The following is a 21,983-nucleotide window of genomic DNA, read 5'->3' as shown; positions in this document are numbered from 1 at the left end:
GTCTTCATATTCCTTGGGGCTTCTTTCTCAACCCTTGGTTCCCACTTGTTCACTTTTTGGAATGTGTTTTTCTGGTTTTGAGTTAAGCCCCAAGAGAAAGGTTTCTATTTCTGAAATGCTCACTTCCAGCTGTACATATCTTTGGATGAAATAAGATTTAGTGGAATTGGAGTCTGTGCAAATGGAATTGAGTCACGTTTCAAGTCTTGCTGTGGAAACGTGTTGTTTTGTTTGAGAGTTGGAGGTGGTTTGATCCTTGAACAGCATCATTTGTGCCCCAGGTGCAGAGCTTGAGGAGGCTTTGGGTGTGTGGAGAAGAAAGGGAGTGTTTCCAAAGATAACAGGGCCTGTTGTCTGGACTTTGCAATTTGTCTCTCAGGATAGGAACTAAATGGTAATAATAAGCACTCCTCCTTTATATATGGATGATCTAATTTAGTTTTCATATAACCCTGTGAGGTGTAAATATTATTCCCATTTTCAGGTGAAGAAACTGAAGTGTATGGAGGTGAAATGACTTGCCCCAAAATGTTAAAAATGCAATTAGGATTAAGAACCAGGTCTTGGGAAGTGGACTTGGCCCAGTGGTTAGGGTGTCCATCTACCACATGGGAGGTCCACGGTTCAAACCCCGGGCCTCCTTGACCTGTGTGGAGCTGGCCCAACAGCAGTGCTGATGCACGCAAGGAGGTGTCCCCCGCGTAGGGGAGCCCCACACGCAAGGAGTGCGCCCTGTAAGGAGAGCCGCCTAGTGCGAAAGAAAGTGCAGCCTGCCAAAGAATGGTGCCGCACACACGGAGAGCTGACATAACAAGATGATGCAACAAAAAGAAACACAGATTCCCATGCCGCTGACAACAACAGAAGTGGACAAAGATGACGCAGCGAATAGACAGAGAGTAGACAACCGAGGTGGGGGGAGGGGAGAGAAATAAGTAAATAAGTAAATCTTGAAGAAAAAAAAAAAAGAACCAGGTCTTTCTGACTGCAGAGGTAGAGTTTCTGTGCATTTCAGTTGAATCAGACAAACCAAGGTTCAGATCCCATCTCAGTCACTTAATTACTTCTCTGTCAACTTCTTTCTTTGTAGGTTTGGGATTATAATACTTAGTAGATTGAGGATTAGATGTTGTCACTGTGAGAGAGCCTCAGAGCCTGGTTTCTGGCTTTTAATTTTGTTTTTCTTTTATCTTCCTGTGGCAGATTTCTGGCCTGACTCAGTGGGTCTGGAATAGGGCATAGAATCTTTTTTATTTATCTGTCTCTGTCTATGAATCTTATCTCTCTATCTTTAGGAGGTACTGGGGATTGAACCCGGGACCTCGTGCATGGGAAGCAGGCACTCAACCACTGAGCTACACCTGCTCCCTGGAATGTGTTTTTCAGAGATATTCTCCAGGTGATTCTGAAGCAAGTGATCTAAGGCTTTCTAGAGTCATTGGGATATAAGAGAAGAAAAAGTTCCTATATAGATTGTAAGCCAGCCTCCTACTTGGTGGCCTAAGGCAAGCTGTTTCACCTCTTTGAAGGAAGGTCTGTTTGCTCCACTAGAAATCCTGGTTCTAATCTCTGATGTTCTCCCTTACAGAGTTAGTTTCAGGAGCAAATGAAATGTGACTCTGAGAGTGCTTAGCGGTAAAGTGTACAGAAATTGAGTGTCATTATTAGCATATTTTAGTAGAACAACTTTTGTAAAGGGCCCATGGTGTTTGGAGTAGACAGTTGTATTCATTTTGAAACCAATTTAGAAATTGTAAAAGGGTTCTCATTTGTAGTGAGAATAGGGGTGAAAAACAGGGAAGGTACCAGAGAGGGTGGTATTTTGGGTACTTGCTATTCAGGCCCTAAGGTCAGGATCAAAGAGGGAAGAAAGCACCAAATGAAAGTTTTTTTTTGCCAAATTAGGACAAAAGCAGGCTTTGACTGAAGGCAAGATAATTTGCATCATTTTGCTATGTGTGTGCTTCAGAGAGGAAGTAGGAGAATTACGAGATTATAGGGGATGAATAATTGCCAGTCCCTTGGGAGTTGGAGGAGGAGAAACAGGACTTGGCAGCCCTTAGGGTAACTCTGGATAGTGTCCTGGGAGTTTTCGTGAATGTTTGGGGAAATGGGGCGTAACATTCGTTTGTGTGCTTGGCATGCTATCTGGTTTGTATTTGTACATAGAAGAGGGTAATGTGGTTTTTCATTTCTATCATCTCCCCGGGGTATTAATGAGCTAATAGCCATAAAGCCTCAGAAGCTGCTTAGAAGAAAAAAGCTAAACAGCCCATTGTTAAGTTGGCAGTCTTTCCAGTAGTACCTGTTCCATGTGGCCTAGGAAAGGCCTGTCCCTGCTTGCTTCTTGGATGGTTTACCTCGGCCAAACAGGAAGGCAGCAGTTAATTCCATTCAGGGTTTGCCTCATGGAAGGCCGCCTTAAGGCATAGTTCCCAGAAACCAGTTGCATCCAAAAGCAGGGACCTGCCTGTGTCATAATGAGTTTGGGTGGCAAAAACAATTCCAAGACAGAAGATGGGTGTAACTATTGGACATGAGCCAATTTTAGGCCTCTTGAGTTATATTTTGGTGGTCAAGAAATATGTATAGTTAGCTCCTATATTTGACTGAGCTTTCGAGGACTTGTGAGCATAGGCCCTGGGCTGTTCTTTGATAGAAAGGAGGACAAGATGAGAACTGGAAGTGGTCAGTTTGGAAGATGATGTATCTAAGGTATCAATTATTGGAGTAAACTCTAATGGCTGCATAGACAGAGGGTACAGCAGTGCTCATAGGGCTAGGATGAACACGGATCTCTTGGGCAGGAAGGTTACTTATTAGCATTGTGGTGACAGGCTGGGAATGGGACTAACCTAGGACAGGTGATTGGTGGTGAACATGCCCTAGGAGGGTGGTGAAGAGAGAGGCCTTGGATGGTGGGTAAGTATTGTAAAAAATGTTGCAGGTAAAGGCTCGTGAATTTTAGGCCAGCAGGAGAAGAGCAGAAGGAGAATTGTTGGATGAATGGAGAGGAAACAAGGGTGGTAGGACTCACTTAAAGGTCCTGGGACTTTAGGAAGGCCTTTAGGAGAGCCCTCCAAAGGCATTTTCAGTCCTATCCAGAGGGTGGTTTTTACTTTTTTTTTTAATCCCTCCCCCCCCTTGCTGCTTTTTGCATGCTATCTGCTCTCTGTGTCCATTCACTGTGCATTCTTCTGTTTATTTTTATATATTATTATATATTATTAATATAATAATTATACATTATTAATGATATATTAATATAATATTATATATTATTATTTATATATTTATTTTTATTTATCCCCCCCTGGTAGCTTGTTTTGCTGTTTGCTGTGTCTGTTTGCTGCGTACTCTTCTGTCTTTTTTTTTTTTTTTTTTTTTTGCTTGTCTCTCTTTTTTTGTTGCATCACCTTGCTGAGTTGGCTCTCCGTGGTGCTTCCGGGCCAGGCAGCACTCGGACTGGTGGCTCTCTGTGGTGTGCAGGTGAGCCTGCCTTCACAAGGAGGCCTCAGGACGTGAGCCCAGGGCTTCCCATATGGTAGACGGGAGCCCAACTGATTGAGCCACAGCCGCTTCCCTTTACTTCTTTTTGAGATGAGCTTTTGAATCCTCCCTGGGAGAAAAATCTATTTCTGCCTTCCTTTCAGGGGCTCAATGCGCATTGGGAAGGACTTTATCCTCTTCACCAAGAAGGAAGATACCATGACCTGCCTTTTCCTGTCGCGCACCTTTCATGAAGAAGAAGGCATTGATGAAGTAGGTTCCTGCCCTCTTGTTCCAAGTCATCCGTCCATATTTCCTGGGTCTGCCCAGGTCTTTTTCATAGATGGTTTATAGTGTTGGGCTCTTTGGGGATGCAGGAATGGAGTTCATGCTCCCTGTTGCGGGAGTAGCTATTGGATGAATTGATTGGGGGCTTAAAACAGATCCTTAATGTAAGAGGAAATGAAATTTCATAGTACTTCAGAGGACACTACCTTGTTTCTGAGGTTGCGACCATCAGGTGGCAGGAATCAAGAACAGGATTTGGAGATGTCCCCCAGACCTGCAGCTCGAATTCAGTCTGAGGGTTTCATCATGGAGAGTTGTTTTACCAGGGGGAGTATTAGTATTTTGGGCTTCCCTGACTATGGGTAGAGACCACAGTTGGCAACAGTAATAGGAACAGCAGTGTCTTTTCCATATGATGGTAATTGTGTGGAATGTGCTGTGAGTGCTTTTTCTTTTTGAGGAAATGCTTTACTCTAACCACCTATATCAGAAGCCACAAATCTGGTACCTGCAGGGCCCAGGCAGGTAGTAAAGCAAGTGAGCATATGAAAAACACGAGTAAGTTGATTGTTAAATGGCAGCTGACACTCAGACTCACTTTGGGGAGCAGTTGCTACTTAGCCCCGGCCAATTACTGCTTTGCTAGAAGGATGGTCCAGTGGATCCAGAATATTCTTAGTTCAAAAGATTTTGGCAATTCACTGTATAAGCTAAATACATGTTCAGCTGATTCTCCTTGTAGCCTGGAGGTTCACATATCTGCAGAGCTGGCTCTTAAGAAGGGATCAGGGAAGGCCTGTGGTCTGCCTAGCCTCAGAGTGGACTCTTAACCCCTTCTCATACCTGTGAAATGGAGGCTGGGGCTTGAGAGAGGGGCCCGAGAGGTGCTGCAAGGAAAAATCAGAGCCTGTATCATAGCAGACTAGTTCATACCGGGAACTACAGGCTATCTTTTCTGTCATCTTTACTTGGCAATTGATAAGATTTATTTGCCTTTTTGGTATAGTATCTTAGTCATTCAGCAGATACTTGGAGTGAGGTTAAGTGCTAACAGCTGGAAAGTGCAGGGTGCTGGGAGAAGCAACCCAGGCTGGGGTCCTCAGGAATATTTCCTGAGGAAGGACTGAGTGGATATTGAAGGGCCCCTGGGGCCACAAGGGTTGTAGGAGGGGCTTGGCATATGGGCGATCTGAAAAAGTGGAGTTCTGGAGAGCAGGATGGGGCCAATTCAGACCTGATCTCAGGGCCTTGTTGTATGGTTTGGGACTTGTTCAAAAGAGCAGTCATTAAAAGGACTTTAAGCAAGGGTGGGCAGTAGCAGATTTTCTTTTTAAAAAGATTATTTTGTTTATTATGTGGTGATTGGGTTAGGAAGTTTGTGGGTGGGGACTCGATGGACCAGCTGGAGAGGCCCTGGCTATGTAGGTGTAGCCTGGCCTGGAATCAGGGCAGGGAGGCAAGAGAGAGATAGAGTCCATATCCTTTAAGGATGTGGATCCCACAGATTGGATGATTATAGAGAGGCATAAAGGGAAAGAAGGAATCATTCATGACTCAGAGGTGTTTGGGATGATGGCTGTCTGGAGCTGGGAAGAAATGGGAGAGAGGCAGGAGTGAAGGGAAACGGTGTAAATTTTGTTCTGGACATGTAAAATTAAGTCTGAGTCTAGAGCTCAGGGATTCTTGGTAGCAAATGAGCTCACCTAGAAAAGAGTAGAGTGAGATAAGGACCTGGCACCTCAGGCACATCAACATTTAAAGGCCAGGGAGTGGAGGAGGAGGTGGCAAAGGAGCCAGAGCAGTGGTCAGAAACATAGGAAAAAGCAAAAATCAAGAATGTGTTGATTGGAGATAGTGTATGTGGATGGCAAGTGAATGAGTGTGCTTTGAAGTAAGGACTTTGTCACCTGGGACTGCTGGGAAAAATAGGAGGTGTAGTGTGAGCTACAAGTTCACAGAACACGATGGAACTCTATTTCCCTGGTGAAAAAGCTAGGTTGATATATTTTCCTTACTTGGTGCTGCAAGGTCACTCTTTGTGATTGTAGTCTAGTGCAAACTGCCAAGATTTCAAAATATCATTTTCGGCTGGTGAAGAATGTGTTCAAACCAGTCCTGAGATTCAGTACTATCAGAACAAAGCTTATGAGAAACCAGTAAAATGCGCGGAACAGTTTCTCACCCTAGAACTCATTAAATTGCAGGGTCCTTTTTTCCCCCTGTGTGTGCCCATCTGGTTCGAACCTCTCAGAGATGCCACAACTGTTGTGCTCTGAATGAGCTGTCCCTTCAGACCACCTGTGCAGGGCACTTGCTTGCAGCCAGGTCTCAGGAGAGGGAGGAGCACACTGGGGCCTCTGGATGTGTCATTTGAGGCAGGCTTGCTGAAAAATGAGTAGAAATATTAAAAATGTTACTTATATTGGGAATCATTTTGTATTAGTCAGCCAAAGGGGTGCTGATGCAAAGTATCAGAAATCTGTTGGGTTATATAAAGGGTATTTACTCGGGGTAGAAGCTTACAGTTACAAGGCCATAAGGGTAAGTTACTTCCCTCACCAAAGTCTGTTGCCATGTGTTGGAGCAAGATGGGTGCCAGTTTCTGTGAGGTTTCAGCCTACCTCTTCATCTTAAGGTTCTATGGTCTCAGCGTCTTCCAATTTCAGCTGTAGGCCGGCATAAGGCTTCTCTCTATTCCTGGGACTTGTCTTCTCTTTCTGGGCTTGGCTGCTCTGCTTTCTCCACAAGGCCAGCTGTAAGCTCAGGTGACTGACTTGGCTTTCTCCCTGGGACTCCAGCATCAAAACTCAACTCTTTGTGGTCCCCTTCTCCCTGTGTTTACTTCCCTATCTTGGGTTGAACATCCGTTTAGCCCACAAAGGCGGGGCCCGGGGGGATGGGGACTCAAACTGAGCTGCTCTAATGATGTGGTCAAATAAAAGACCTAATCTTGATTTAATAAAGTAAAAGTGAAACCTCTGAATCGAATACATTCTAATACGCCAAGAGGAACAGATCAGTTTACAATCACGGTCCAAAATCTATTTTTGGAATTCATAAACAGTAACCATACTGCGATACCTATCATACATTTGGAAGTGTATGTTAATACATATACAGTTGAGAGAATAATTATAAAGTGAACACCCACGATGCCACTATCTGGGTTAGAAGAAATATTGTATCATTAACTGATGTTAAGAAGTCCCCATATGCTCCTCGCAATCATATTCCTTACCCTGTCCCTGGAGAAACCACCACCTGACTTTTGTAATGATCATTTTGTTGTTTTTTTTTAATAATGTTACTACCTCTATGTGTCTCCTTAAATAATATTGTTCAGTTTGTCATATTTATGTATTTAATATGAATGGGCCCATTCCCATAAGGGCCCATACCTTTTTTTTTTAAAATCTTTTTTCATGTAACATGTTCATGAGATTCAACAATGTTGATGCTAGTGGCTGTTCATTTCATCACTATATAGTATTCTATTGATGAACTACAGTTTATCCACTTTGAGGTGATTATTTGGGTCGGTTCTATATTTGGCTATTGCAAATAGAGTTACAGCTTGTATTTATATATGTGTTAACTAGTGCACAGTGCAAAATTTTTCTTAGGGTATTTATCCAGCAGTGGCATGACTGAGTTGTAGGTTATATATATCTTATTCGTGAGATAGTTGCAAAATGTGTTGTTCTCAGTGGTAAGAGTAGAATTTTTCCAATTTAAGAAAATGGTTGGGGATGTCTCAAACAGAGGGAACTGCCTGTGCAGAGACCCCAGAGTATAAAACCACATATCCAGAGAGTAGCTAGTAGTGTGATTTGAGTCTTTGGAAGAGACAGAAGCTGAGCCTTGCAAAGAAAGCTATGAAGCCATAAATACTCTTCTGCCAGGCTGAGAAGCTTGGGCCTCACCTCTGGACTGTGAAGGGCCATTCGGGGAAAGGACAAGATAGATTGGAAAAGGCTTTTCTTGGCCTCTCTCAAAATGTCTGCCTATGCTTACTCTGAAGGTGATCGTCCCGTTGCCCACTTGGAATGCCCAGACCCGGGAACCTGTCACTGACAATGTGGAAAAGTTTGCTATTGAGACGGAACTCATCTACAAGTACTCCCCCTTTCACAATGAGGAGGAAGTGATGACCCAGTTTGAGAAGATTGTTGGGGGCAGTGGTAAGTAGGCTTCAGTTCTGCCGCCTCTAGTATCTGGGAGCTCCAGAGCCATGAGTGGTGTGGCAGTGGGCTGTGGGTGCCTGGCAGAATGAAAGGATTCCTGTTCCTCAGGAACACTGGTGATCATCTTCAATCTCAAACTCATGGATAATGGAGAGCCGGAACTAGATGTAATATCAAATCCAAGAGATATCCAGATGGCGGAGACCTCCCCAGAGGGCACGTGAGTGTGGCTGGGAAGGGAGGGCGTCCTTGGAACTAGCTAGCATTCATTCTCTTGAGCAAAAGCTCAGGAGGTTACTTTGGGGAAAGGAGAGAGAGCTTATTCCTTGGATTTTGCCTGGTGGCTTCATTGAAGTTGATGGAGCTGAGCACTCTGTCTTCTTGCAAGAAGGCAGAGGGATGAAGAGAAGGACAGCAGATCCTCAGCTAAGCCAAAAGAAGATTGATGATCACCTGGTCCAACTCCTTGATTCAACAGAAGAAACTGCTGAGGCCCAAAGAGGGGGAAGGAATGGCCCAGGGTTCCATAGTGGATAATGGCAGGGATAGGAACCTGACCTCAGCAGTAACCATCTGTGTCTTTGGGATACCTGGTGCTGGGGCGGGGTGGGGCAGGATGTGGTACACATGCTGAGGGAGCAGCACCCATGAGACCAGAAAGCAAAAGTGGAGGTCTGCAGAGAGGGTGTTGTCATGGGTGCGTGGTGACACCCAACACTCCCATCCTGCTGCTTCCAGGAAGCCAGAGCGACGCTCCTTCCGTGCCTACGCTGCTGTGCTATATATAGATCCCCGGATGAGGATCTTCATCCATGGGCACAAGGTGCAGACCAAGAGACTTTCCTGCTGCCTGTACAAGCCCAGGTAGGGCCTCGCCACCCTGGTCTTCTCTCTCCGTAGGCCAAGGACAGGGCCTGGCAGTGTTACTCTGGGGCATTGTTGGGGGATGCATTGTGAGAGGTCTGATAATGCTGCTAGCTTTTGGTTGGGCCTTTAAGCTGCCTGTGATTTACTGCAGAGACCCTTCTGGGTCCTGACTGGAGGGGCAGAGGTGGCTGACAGGCTTAGGAGGTTGTTGGCTCTGAGTGCTTTCTGTGGCATGGAGGGTGCCCTGATTGGCACAGTGAGCTGTCTGAGCCTCTCAGCTTGAGGACTGAGGAACTTTTAGATATACCCAGGAAATCAAAGACCTTGGCTCATTACTGAGCTGGTTTCTGCTTTGGGATTAATGACATACCTGGTGGTTGGTGAGGTGGTTGACCAGAGACAGGGAGCAAGGAGGTAAGGGATAAGTGGAATAAGAAATCGAGTCTTGCTAAAATAAATGTGGATTTGTCTTTCATCATGAGGGGCAGGACAGCTCAGCTTGGAAGGAGGTAGGAAGGCAGTGTGTTTTCTTTGTGCTTCTTGGTTTGGCTACCAAACCAAATTGTGTTTGGGCCCTCTGAGGTTGCTTTTTCTGCTCTTTAGGATGTACAAGTACACGTCAAGCCGTTTCAAGACCCGGGCAGAGCAGGAGGTGAAGAAAGCAGAGCATGTAGCTCGGATTGGTAATGTTACTCCCTGTGCAGATGGAGGGAATGAAGGGGTCTTCTGGGGGATACTACTGTGGCTACAGCAAGGATACAGGAAAAGGCCCCATCCATCATCCAGCAAAGCTATTCTCCTCCATGACTGGCTTATTTCCTCCTCTGTCCCTTGTCCCTTCTGCCCCATGTCAGTCCTCTCAGTACTTTTTCTCCCTATATTCTTACTCCTTAGCCATGTATAGGGGCTTTTATAAAACATTATCAACTCTTCAGCTTGGGCTTGCCCAGGGTGAAGAATCTGGTCTGAATGCTTGGGAAATAGGTTTTCCTGACTCCAGGGCAAAAATCTCAAACTCTGTCATGCTGACCAGGGCTTCTTGGCTGTGATTAGTTGAAGAGTTCTTTAGCTTCCAGTTCATACTGAGGCCTTGACTCTGTATGCTTTGAATGTTTTTGACCTGTTACGATTCATTTCCAAAGTTTGAAAAGCAGGGTCTCAGATATAAATAGGGCCTGTTTTCCTTTGGGCCTTCTTGATAATTTTTGAATGCCAGATTTTCTTTTTTGAAAGGACTCTGTAGTCTAAGCATGGAAGTTGTTTTCTCATTGCTTGCCAGCCATTTTTCTCCCAGCTTCCCCTTTGAAAAAGCTGTCCTTTTCCTGTCAGTGCATAGCAGGGTAAGAAATTCCCCAGGACTGTATTTTGGGACCAGGAGGGATGACAAAGGTTTTGAGCCTTTTGAATTCTTTATGGTTTCTTCTGGGTTTCAGCTGAAGAGAAGGCACGGGAGGCAGAGAGCAAAGCTCGGACATTAGAGCTACGCCTCGGTGGAGATCTCACACGTGACTCCAGGGTAAGGTCCCATATACATGCAGCTGTTCTCTGTGTCTGCCAGAATTTGGGGCTTTAGGAGCTCAGGGGTGGCCTGGCACAGCCCAGATCAATTACAAACCACGTGCCCTAAAGCTGAAAAATGGAATGTTTTCATGTTATGATGTTTACATAATCATAGTTACTGAACATACTCTGTGCCAGAGTCACAGTGACCATGTGAGGTAGGCTTTGTTTTTATCTCCAGTTTATAGAAAGAAATTGAGGTATAAAGGGTCTGTGTCACTGGCCCCAGGTCACACACAGAATCAAAGGTCATAGCTGGATTTGACCCTTACCAGCATGACACACACCTCCCTATATTGTTGTAGTGTGTCTTTTGTTCCATTTGAGGTTGTTTGCTTTTTCATATTGGCAAGCCTGGTCAAGGGAAACATAGTCTGTCCCCAGTGAGGGCCATTTTCTTAGAAAGAAGTAAATCTCTGTGGTTTTTGCATCCCTGTGAGTTAAAGTGAGAAGTTTTAGATGTGGATATTATGCTACTTGCTTTGGCCCAGAGGACCTTCCCCTTACTTGGTGCCAATGCGTGTTTCCAGGTGATGTTGCGACAGGTCCAGAACACAGCCATTACACTGCGCAGAGAAGCTGATGTCAAGAAACGGATCAAGGAAGCCAAGCAGCGGTGAGTGCTAGGGCTGTACTTTGATCTTTGAAGTTTGTGTACCTTTAGTCCTGAGTATAGATAATTAGGGAGCTTGAGGGAAGTCCCCCTCCCCTGAAGTTGTCATTCTGTCTTGAAGACTACTCTGAGAAATTCATTCAGGTTGTAATCCCCAGTGCCTCTTCAGGGCCCACCATGGTAGAGTGGTCTTACCCTGTGCTCAGTTTCTTCCTGAGCTGGGGAAGGGCTGCCACCTTGAATTGAACACCAAACCTCCTTATTGGCCACTGCCTTGGCCTTTCTCTCTCTCTTTTTTTTTAATTTATTGAAATATATCACTCATACATAAACTTACATAATAAATGTATAATAGTTGTGAACTTACAAAAGAAACATATAACATCAAACATATATAACATCTCACCCTACCACCAATAACTTGCATTGTTTTTAAACCTTTTTAACTAATGATTAAAGAGCATTGTCAAAATATTACTACTAAACAAAGTGTTTTTCCCCTAACCAATCCTATTATTATCTTTATATCATTTCTATATAAACATAAATAATTAAGTGTATAGTAAAAGTTGTGAACTTACAAAGGAAACATGCATAACATCATGCAGCGGTCCCATATATCAACCCTCCACTAACACCTTGTATTGCTATGAGATGTTTGTTACAAACTATGAAAGAATACTGTCAAAATCTTACTACTAATCATAGTTCTTATCTTACATTTGGTGTGTTTTTCCCCCAACCCACCCGATTATTATTTTTTAAATATATTTTTTTATTACGGAAGTTGTAAACTTATAAAACAATCATGCACATGTTCAGAATTCCCAAACTACATCCCTCCATCAACACACCACAATGTGGTGTGTCGTTTGCTACAGATAAAATAATACCATCTGATTATTGCCATGTACATAATGTATAATTGGCTCACATTTTTCATACTCCTCAGTATCAACACAGTACATCTTTTGCATAGATGCAAGAATATTATATTATTACTACTAACCACAGTCTAAAGGTCACTCCCCCTGTATTTTTCCTATGCTTCTCCACATTCCCAACACCCTGCAGTAGTGATATACATTTGCTCTAGCTAACAAAGGACACTCTTGCATCTTTACCATCAGCCTCAGTTCTCACCACCTCTTGGTTTACTGTGCTATCCAGTTACCAGACCATCCTCTAGCATTCTGTCAACTGGCATTTACATAACTAGACTACCATTTTCAGTCATATCCCCATTTTTAAACTAGCTGTTACTCACTGTATGTTACCATCCACTCTATACATTTCCACAGTTTAACAGTAAAGCTAATATTAAAACTTATACATACATTAAACATCAGTAGTCCACAGTCCTTCTCTTATCTCCTTTAAGAATCCACCACCTACCACCATGTCTTGAAGATATTTTCCAGTCATCTCTTCTAGAAGTTTTATGGTTCTTGCTTTTATTTTTAGTTTTTTGATCCATTTTGAGTTAATTTTCGGATAAGGTGTGAAGTAGGGGTCTTTCCTTCTTTCAGCTATGGAGGTCCAATTCTTTCAGCGCCATTTGTTGAATGGATTGTTCTGCCCGAACTGTGTGAGTTTGACAGGCTAGTCAAAAATCACTTGACCATACCTATGAGGGTCTGCTTCTGAACCATAAATTTGGTTCCATTGGTCTATTGTGTCTGTCTTTAGGCCAGTACCATGTTGTTTTTACCACTATAGGTAGGTTTTATGATTTAAAGTCTAGAGATGAGGGTTCACTTTTCCTTTTTATGATGTTGTCTGGCTATTCAGGACTCCTTACTCTTCCAAATAAATTTAATGATCATGTTTTCAATTTTTTCTTTAATGCTGGTGGAATTTTTTTCGGGACTACATTAAATCTGTATTATCAATTTGAGTAGAATTGACATCTTAATGATATTTAGTCTTCCAATCCATGAGCATGGAATGTTCTTCCAGTTATTTAGGCCTTTTTTGATTTGTTTTAACATTGAGTTACAGTTTTCTGAATGTAAGTGCTTTACATCATTGGTTAAGTTTATTCCTATTTGAGTTTTATCTGTCATATTTTATTTTCACCACTCTTTAGACACTTTTAATTACTTTTATTGATATAATCTTCATTTCTAGACTCTCTTCCAGGCCCCTCTCTCCTATCTTTTCAGGCTCTAGCACACCCTTTGGTATTTCTTGAAAGTCTGGTCTCTTGTTTAGAGATGCTCTCAGTTTCTGTTTATCTGTGAATATTTTAATTTTGACCCCATTTTTGAAAGACAGTCATGCTGGATATAAGATTCTTGGCTGGAAGTTTTTCTCTTGTAGTATCTTAAATATATTAGACAACTGTCTTCTTGCCTTCATGGTTTCTGGTGAGAAATCAGCACTTAATCTTATTGGATATCCCTTATATGTTATGCATTGCTTTTCCCTTGCTGCTGTCAGAATTCTCTGCTTTTCTTTGGCCTTTGGCATTCTGATGAGTATGTGTCTTGGAGTTAGTCTATTTGGATTTTTTCGGATGTGAGTATGTTGTGCTTCTTGGACAGGGATATCTGTGTCCTTCAATAGGGTTGGGAAATTTTCTACCATTATTTCTTTAAATATTCCTTCTACCCTTTTTCCCTTCTCTTCTCCTTCTGGGACACCCATGACATGTACGTTTGCATGCCTTTGCTGTCATTTAGTACCCTGAGACCTTGTTCATTCTTTTCTATGTTCACTTCCAGAGGCCATTTCTTCAAGCTCACCAATCCTTTCTTCTGCCTCCTCAAATCTGCTATTATATGATTCCAGTGTTTTTTAAATTTCATTGATTGCACCTTTCATTCCCATAAGAGCTGCTATTTTTCTATGTATGCTTTCAAATTCTTTGTACTCATCCAATGTCTTCTTAATATCCTTAATCTCTTTAGCCATCTCATCTCATTGAATTTATTAAGGAGATTTATTTGAACATCTGTTATTAGTTGTCTCAACTCCTTTATGTCATCTGGAGGCTTATCTTGTCCCTTTAACTGGGCCATAGCTTCCTGTTTCTTGGTGTGGATTGTAATTTTTTGATGGTTTCTTCGCATCTGGCTTACTAGAGTATTTTTTCTGGATGCAGTTTTTCTCTCTAGTTAGGCCTCCTATTGTTTCTCCCTTGCTGGTTATGCAATAGGAGCCAAGCATGTGGTTGGTGCTGTAAGCTGTGGAGGCTCATGCTGCCCTCACTGCACCAGGGACCAGTGAAGCTTCTTCCAACGTTCTCCTTTGCCACGGGTAGGAACAGAGGCACAGCTATGTGGAATAATCCACATGCAGGCCTAGACTGTAGTTGCCCAGAGAGACTGATGAAGCTTCACATCACATCCCCTTCTCCCCTACCTGGGGCAGGGATGGAGCTGCAGGTGTGGGCAGCAGTCTGTGCAGTGTGGGTCCTAAGATGACCGCAGTTGCCCTGGTAGACTTCTCATTTTCAGTTTATGCCAACTGACGTTGCCTGCAGTTACCTGTATAGGCTGGTGCAGGGCTCCTCAGCCTCCTTCCTGCCAGAGGTGGAGCTGAAGCCTAGGCGGGCTGCAGGGTGATCTGTGTGAAAGAAACTGTCAGCCTGGCTTCCCATTAGGCTGGGGGTGGAGTCAGAATGGTGACTACTGGCGTCTTTCTGACTTGGGCTGGTTCTCACCCCAGCTATTCCCAAGGGTTATGTCTTAGCCAGCCAAGTCTCCCAATCAGCTGAAATCGGCAGCCAACCGTCTCCTCCTACTGTTTCTGGGAAATGGAGCTTCCAATACCCGTCACAGAGCAGCTCCTGGGGCGGCTTGTACCCCCAGAGTAGGACAATCACTGGCCTCCACAGCTTGGCCGGTAATTTCCCGGACAGGCTCCAGGTTCCTCCCTGCTGGAGGTGGCACTGGGGCCTAGGCTAGACCTGCAGTATGATCTGGATGGGAGGAAGCTGGTCCCCACCAGCACTGGGATTTTCAGTCCACCCCGCTTCCCCTTGTGCCAGGTGCGGAGTTAAAGTGGCAGCTCTTAGCCCCTTTCTGACCTGGACAGGCTCAAACCTTAGCTGTTCTCAGGATCATACTGTAGCCCACTGAATTTCCTCATTAGAGCTGAAATTGGTGTCCAGCTGTCTCTTCCTCCCCCGTTTTGGGGAAGTGGAGCTTTCGATTCCAGCTGCAAAACAGCTCCTTGAGGCGGCTTGTGCCTCCAGTGGAGGATGGACACCAGGCTTCCTGGCGTTGAGCGCTCTACTTACGAGTCCTCTGCAGATGAGCAGTCTCCTCCTTCCACTTCCCCAAGGACGTTGGAGGATGCTCTTCTGGCCTCCTGGAGCCTTCAAATGGGTGCTTCAGCTAGCTCCGGAAGAGCCCTGTAGCGGGAGCTGACTCCAGGAGCTTCTTACTCCACCACCATCTTGCTGGTTCTCTCTCTCCTTTTTTCAAACAGATGTATAAAATGTTTCTTTTTAAAAGGGATTGTATAAAACTTGAAAAAAAATTATTGAGAAGAATTTTTAAAAATGCTCCTGTAATTCTATCACCTTGTGCTGTCTCCTCTTATTTTTTAAAATTATGTATTTCCTGTGTCCATAGATGTAAATATTCATATTCATTGTCTTCCCCCCACCCCCACCCATTACAAATTTGGAATAATGTTACAGATTGAGTTTTGTAGCTGATTTTTTCACCTAGAATGAGCATTTTTCCTTCAGTGTTAAATTATTTTCATGTCTTGTCTTACCTCTATGTCTGGAGCCTCTCCGGGCTCCCAGCTTGAATTACTTGGCTTGTTTCTTGTGAGCCTCCTCGCCCCTGGGTTAGGTTTCATGTTTCTTCTGTCCAAGTCAGTCCATTGCCTGCCCATCTGCTTTCCAGCTTTCAAGAGTTTGTTTCCATTAATCAAACGATGTGATCTTCTTTCACATTTTCACTGTTTTTTGAATTTTTGCCTTTTTAATTTACCGTCACATTAAAGGGGTTTGGGGAAATGTGTGAAGATGGCTTTATGTTTATTCTACCATGTAACTATCTTTGCAAAGATTTGCAAAGCAATGGCTAAATCCATCCCTGTTATCCAAAGCTTAAAGTCTTACACTTGAGGGTCACAGCACAAACATGTGTCTCTATCAAGTCTAAGCGAGGTTCCACATCAAATGGAGATCGAAGACTTTTTGCTTAACCCGTAACACGTCTGAAACAGCATGGTGTTTGTGTTCTAATGGGTTGATCTGTTTGAGTAGTCTTTTTGTCTTTCTTCTCAGAGCACTTAAGGAACCTAAGGAACTGAATTTCATTTTTGGGGTTAACATTGAACATCGGGACCTGGATGGCATGTTCATCTACAACTGTAGCCGCCTGATTAAGATGTATGAGAAAGTGGGTCCACAGCTAGAAGGGGGCATGTGAGTACCATCCAATGAGAGCTTTCACCCCAAGGTAGAGGCAGGAGCGTTTTGGCCAGTGGATGACAGAGGTGTGCTCTTTATCTTTCTCCAGGGCCTGTGGCGGGGTTGTTGGGGTTGTTGATGTGCCCTATTTGGTCCTGGAGCCTACACACAACAAGCAGGATTTTGCTGATGCCAAGGAGTACCGGCACCTGCTGCGGGCTATGGGGGAGCACCTGGCACAGTACTGGAAGGACATTGCCATTGGTAATGGGGCTGGAGTGGCTGGGCCTCTGATCTTTCTTTTCACCTCTAGGCTTAAGACACACTCACTGTGAATTCGGGAAGAGCGAGAGACTGGCTCCTAATGCGATTTGTGGGTGTTTGTTTTACAGCCCAGCGGGGAATCATTAAGTTCTGGGATGAGTTTGGCTACCTCTCTGCCAACTGGAACCAGCCCCCATCTGGTGAGCTACGTTACAAACGCCGGAGAGCCATGGAAATCCCAACCACCATCCAGTGTGGTAAGTGAAGGTGCTTCTGACTCTTATTTATCATGGTCCATGATCCTCTTATTTCCATCCCTGTGTTGGCCTACTGACATTGACATTCATGAACTTATAGTCCCACTAGGGATATGAATCACTTTGGTGCATGGACCTGTGAGAACAATATCGGGGCTGCCCCAGGCTCTCTACTTGTCCCTCCTGAATGAGGCAGGAAGTTGTCCAACCTCTAAGCCCTCTGAAGTTGCAGCTGGGCCACATTGTATGTAGTATGTAGTATGAGTGGGTGTTTTGAGCCAGCATTCTGCTGGAGGTCGTTGAGATCCCAGCAATATAGTTTCTATCCCCTTGTTGGAATCACTGTCCCTGAGAAGAATTATTGTTCTTTAAGGACAAGCAGAGCTGGAGCCAGAGCAAAGGTCTTTGCATGGAAATTCTGGGGCATCTTCCTATTGGTCTGGCTGTGAGGAGCCACGGTTACAAATATCGTTGGTGGGTGTGGCTGATGTTTTTTGCGGTGGTTTTCTCTGTCTCAGATTTGTGTCTGAAGTGGCGGACCCTCCCCTTCCAGCTGAGTTCTGTGGAAAAAGATTACCCTGATACCTGGGTTTGTTCCATGAATCCTGATCCTGAGCAGGACCGGTGAGTGCTTTCTCTAACAAGGAAATTGTGGGTCCTTTTTCCCCTTCCTTAGTGTTCTCTCTATACTTTGCATATATGATACACATTATAACTATTTAATATATATCTACTGAATGCTTCTTAAGGGCAGTGCCCATATCCTTACATCTCTGTCTTGGTGCTAATGTTAAGTACCTAAGAAATAAGAGTAGATGGGTGTCCTCAGTGAATATTCATTCCTTGCATTTGGGAGCTCTGATGTGGTTGCTCTTGCGGGAGATAGTGGGGCTTGGCTGAGGAGGAGGAAGGCCTTTTCCCTATTTAAACCTGTTTTGCTATGACCTCCCTACTATCTTCTCTCTGCAGGTGTGAGGCTTCTGAGCAGAAGCAGAAGGTTCCCCTGGGGACATTTAGAAAGGACCTGAAGACACAGGAAGAGAAGCAGAAGCAGCTAACAGAGAAAATCCGCCAGCAGCAGGAGAAGCTGGAGGCCCTTCAGGTGTGTGGGTCATGGGCCAGCCTTTGTTGGTTCTTCCACAATAGGAACCTTCAGTGGCTCCCCTGTTTTCTCAGGCTCACCTTCACCCTTCACGTACCCTTGTGTGCTAACCAAACAAAGGTGCCCAACACCTATCTCCCGGTCCAGGCACACTGTTTTTCAAGTATGTCCTGCTTATTAAAAAAAACAAACAAAAACACAACACATTTCATGTATTACCAAGTGGTCCAATTCATTTATGACATTTAACAATTCCAGAAAATAAAAATCCTACTTTCTTAGGGGTAAGGGTAAATATCCATCCAACTTTTCATTGAGTACCTATTTACATATGAACATGTGTATTTTTAATTGAAACATAGATACTCTGTCATATACATACATAAAGATACATGTTTTTTTAGTGCCTGATATCTTCTTAGAATAATTTTCTGAAGTGAAATTGAAAGAGTAAAAAATTTGAAAATAATGTGGGTTTTTATAACTTTCCAAATAATCCTTCGAAAGATGTGGTAATTTGTATTTTTTAACAGCAGTATATGAGAGTATTATAAATTGTAAAATTTTTTCCTATGCAAATAATGCATTTGTAATTTTAGTTTCTTTCATATTTCTAAGATGGGATACTTTTTCACATGTCCGTTTGTTTCTTTTACAATTGTTTATTCTTCACCTACATTTTTAATGGGGTGTTAAATTTTTTTAATTTAGTTTTTAAAAATAGGTTTCCATGTTATCCTGTCTGTTGTATTTAATACAAATGTGTTTGCCTTTCTGGATTCTTTATTTGTGAGATGCAGAACATCTTATGTGTGCTTCCCCATTGGCTAACTCCAGTTGGTCCTGTCTGGCCTCATCTAACCTTTCCCACCGTTTTTGGCTGTTCTTTTTCTAGGAATTCAGTTCATTGACATTTATTCCCAGTCTCTCAATTACTGGATTAAACTAATCTGTAGTTTGCTGGTGGTTTCGTGTGTATGTATTTTTTGTCTCCCTCTTGAGAATGGGAGGACCACAAGGGTAGGAATGTGGCCCACATTTTCTTTTTTATTTAGCAACAGTCTCAGACATGTAGTGGACATCCAAGAAGAGTTTGTTTGAATGTTCCAAGATTTGCAAACATCCTTGTCATCTTATTTGCCCTGCAGAAAACCACACCCATCCGTTCCCAAGCTGACCTGAAGAAGTTACCCTTGGAAGTGACCACCAGACCTTCCACTGAGGTAAATCCTAGGGACATGGGGAGGGACTTTTCCTCAGGTGTCTCATAGGTTCAGTGATCTCACACTCTGGGCTTTTTATAGGAACCTGCACGTAGACCGCAGCGCCCTCGGTCACCGCCCTTACCTGCTGTGATTAAGAATGCTCCAAGCAGACCTCCTCCCCCGCAAGCTCCCCGACCATCCTGCCAGCACCGAAAGGCTCCTGTCATCAGCAGCGCCCCAAAACCTCCTGCCTTGGCAACCCGGGAGGAGGCCAGTACTTCCAGACTGCTCCAGCCACCCGAGATACCCCGAAAGCCTACTAGTGCTCTGGTTAAGACTGTGCCCCGACCCACCCCTGTGACGCAGCCGCCACCACCATCTCTAATGCTGAACTCCAAGAACCTTCGTGAGGTCCCTGCCCCTAGGGCCATCAAGACTCCAGTGGTCAAGAAGCCAGAGCTGCCCAATAAACTCTCTCCGGTGAGGTGCTTTTCTTCTTCCATCCTCAGTGGTACGGGGACGTGTGGTGTCCAAGCTGTATTGGTGCCTTGGAGATTAAGATTTATTTTTTTTATTTATTTCTCTCCCCTTCCCACCCCTCACCCCCCCAGTTGTCTGCTCTCTGTGTCCATTTGCTGTGTGTTCTTCCATGACTGCTTCTATCCTTACCAGCAGCACCGGTAATCTGTGTTTTTGTTGTGCCATCTTGCTGTGTCAGCTCTCCTTGTGTGCGGCACCATTCTTGGGCAGGCTGCACTTTCTTTCGCCCTGGGCGCCTCTCCTTAAGGGGCGCACTCCTTGCGCGTGGGGCTTCCCTATGCAGGGGACACCCCTGCGTGGCACGGCATTCCTTGCATGCATCAGCACTGCACATGGGCCTGTTCCACACGGGTCAAGGAGGCCCAGGGTTTGAACCGCGGACCTCCCATGTGGTAGGCGGATGCCCTATCCATTGGGCCAAGTCCATTTCCTGCTCCCTCTTAAGTTTTTCCCTGCCACAAACTTGAGTCACTTCCACTGGCTTTTCATGGTGTTGGCCTAGGTTGGTAGCCTGGTGACAGCCTCATGGGCTGCAGCATTGTTCATCAAGTTTCAGGGAGGTCATGGTTGGCAAGCTAGGCAGGCTAAGGGGAAGAGGAATGAATTAAGAGGCTTCCCTGTAACTGTTTTGAGTCTGCCTCAGCCTTTACCTTTGAGCAAAAATCCTCATGGGTGCAGAGGCCAGGAGGTTGTTTACGTAACTGAGTAGTATTGGGGAGAGCTAACCTCTGGCAGGCACTGAGGGTATACGAGCTCCTCTGTGAAAACCACCTGTAGGCCAGGTGAAATTACCTCAAGGGCTGAACGGGGCCCCTACATTCCCACTCTCCTCTTGCTCCAGGCTACCCCTGGCCGGAAGCGGAGCCTCGGGGTCTCAGATGAGGAAGAAGCTGAGGAAGAGACTGAGAGGAGAAAGGAGAGGTCCAAGCGGGGCAAGTTTACTGTGAAAGAGGAAAAGAAAGATTCGAATGAGGTAAGGAGCAGAAATGAGGTTCTCAGCCTCCTTCTCTGGGGTCTCCACCCTCCCGTGACTCCAACTGTGGTCTGAGCCAACCCACATTTGTGTTCTGTGACATATGAGCCTTCCAGAAGCCTAGTTCATCTCTCTGAAGGACTACCAGTCACACAAATAACTGGAAATACGGTGTCAGGGAGAATGTTGAGGGAGACATGCTTCTGGTTCTAATCACAGGGCTTCCTTTTGGTTCATGATGTGGCACAAGTCACATTGACTTGGATCAATGGGCTTGAAGTAATTTATTTCCCTGGGTCTGTGACATTCTGTCCCCTGGCTGCTGTATTGTTTATAATGGTGGCAGAAGGGTAATTTTAGGATAGTGGCTTTCAGTGAAGCACAGTGATTTAAACTGCTATATAAGAAGACATGAAGGTGACAGCCAGTTACCCTGGGCAGCTAGTAAAACAAAAGTCTACTCTTCATGGGACGAAGTGGGATGTCTCTGACAGACTTTGTCCTCCTCGTAGCTCTCAGACAGTGCTGGAGAAGAGGATCCAGGTGATGTCAAGAGGGCTCAGAAAGGTGAGTTGGGGGAGGTACCTGACAGCAGCCTGTGGTGGGAGGTGGGAGGCAAAGCCCCTCAGCAAATGGCTGGTTTATCCTGAAGGCTTCTGGAGTCTTTCCTGGGTCTGGGCTCTGTACAGCAGTGTTTCCAAGTCTAACCCCAAGAAGAATTCTGAAGATATTGCACCTTCATGTTTATTTTTAGTACCAGTTCCTTGGCGTTTACCTCTGGCAGTCACTCATCCTGCTGCTTGTTGGCACCCTCATGACAGAGGTGGGGAAGAAGTCCTGGGTGGCTGGGCTCTGTGTCCTGGGCGGAGTGGGGGCAAGCTCCTAGGGGGTTCTTATCCTTCAGCACTATTGGGCTACCTTCTCAAGGTAGCCCCGGCTGAGTAGGGGCACTTGAATCCTGATTTCTGGGAAACACCCCTGTCCCCTTTCTCAGATAAAGGACTGCATGTGGAGGTACGTGTGAACAGGGAGTGGTACACAGGCCGTGTCACAGCCGTAGAGATGGGAAAGCATGTGGTGCGGTGGAAGGTGAAATTTGACTACGTGCCCACAGACACGACACCGAGAGACCGCTGGTAACGTACTCTCTCTGGGAGGCAGGGATGAGGAAAGGAGATAGGGGTAAGAGAGGGGCCTGTGGTTCCCAGCAGGTCTCCCTAGCCACCCCCCCCCATAGGCAGTATATCCTGAGAGCCAAGGATAC

General features: G+C 44.8%; 1 protein-coding gene across 2 annotated transcripts in view; it reads left to right on the top strand.

The window, feature by feature from the left end:
• MORC2 (MORC family CW-type zinc finger 2) overlaps positions 1-21,983 on the top strand; it is a 49,645-nt gene that overhangs the window by 19,233 nt on the left and 8,429 nt on the right. The window contains exons 6-23 of one of the 2 annotated variants that reach the window (XM_058281673.2): positions 3,654-3,762; positions 7,799-7,958; positions 8,070-8,181; positions 8,700-8,825; positions 9,432-9,511; positions 10,262-10,344; positions 10,919-11,004; positions 16,253-16,393; positions 16,488-16,642; positions 16,771-16,899; positions 17,418-17,523; positions 17,869-18,001; positions 19,150-19,224; positions 19,306-19,686; positions 20,588-20,719; positions 21,232-21,286; positions 21,474-21,542; positions 21,714-21,855. In XM_058281673.2, the coding sequence (XP_058137656.1) occupies positions 3,654-3,762; positions 7,799-7,958; positions 8,070-8,181; positions 8,700-8,825; positions 9,432-9,511; positions 10,262-10,344; positions 10,919-11,004; positions 16,253-16,393; positions 16,488-16,642; positions 16,771-16,899; positions 17,418-17,523; positions 17,869-18,001; positions 19,150-19,224; positions 19,306-19,686; positions 20,588-20,719; positions 21,232-21,286; positions 21,474-21,542; positions 21,714-21,855 (2,274 nt within the window). The remainder of the gene's footprint in view (positions 1-3,653; positions 3,763-7,798; positions 7,959-8,069; positions 8,182-8,699; positions 8,826-9,431; positions 9,512-10,261; positions 10,345-10,918; positions 11,005-16,252; positions 16,394-16,487; positions 16,643-16,770; positions 16,900-17,417; positions 17,524-17,868; positions 18,002-19,149; positions 19,225-19,305; positions 19,687-20,587; positions 20,720-21,231; positions 21,287-21,473; positions 21,543-21,713; positions 21,856-21,983) is intronic. The other variant, XM_058281674.2, reaches the window with a different exon arrangement.

The sequence above is a fragment of the Dasypus novemcinctus genome, chromosome 19, assembly GCF_030445035.2.
Source record: "Dasypus novemcinctus isolate mDasNov1 chromosome 19, mDasNov1.1.hap2, whole genome shotgun sequence".
NCBI lineage: Eukaryota > Metazoa > Chordata > Mammalia > Cingulata > Dasypodidae > Dasypus > Dasypus novemcinctus.
This window is presented reverse-complemented; position numbering and strand designations above follow the sequence as displayed.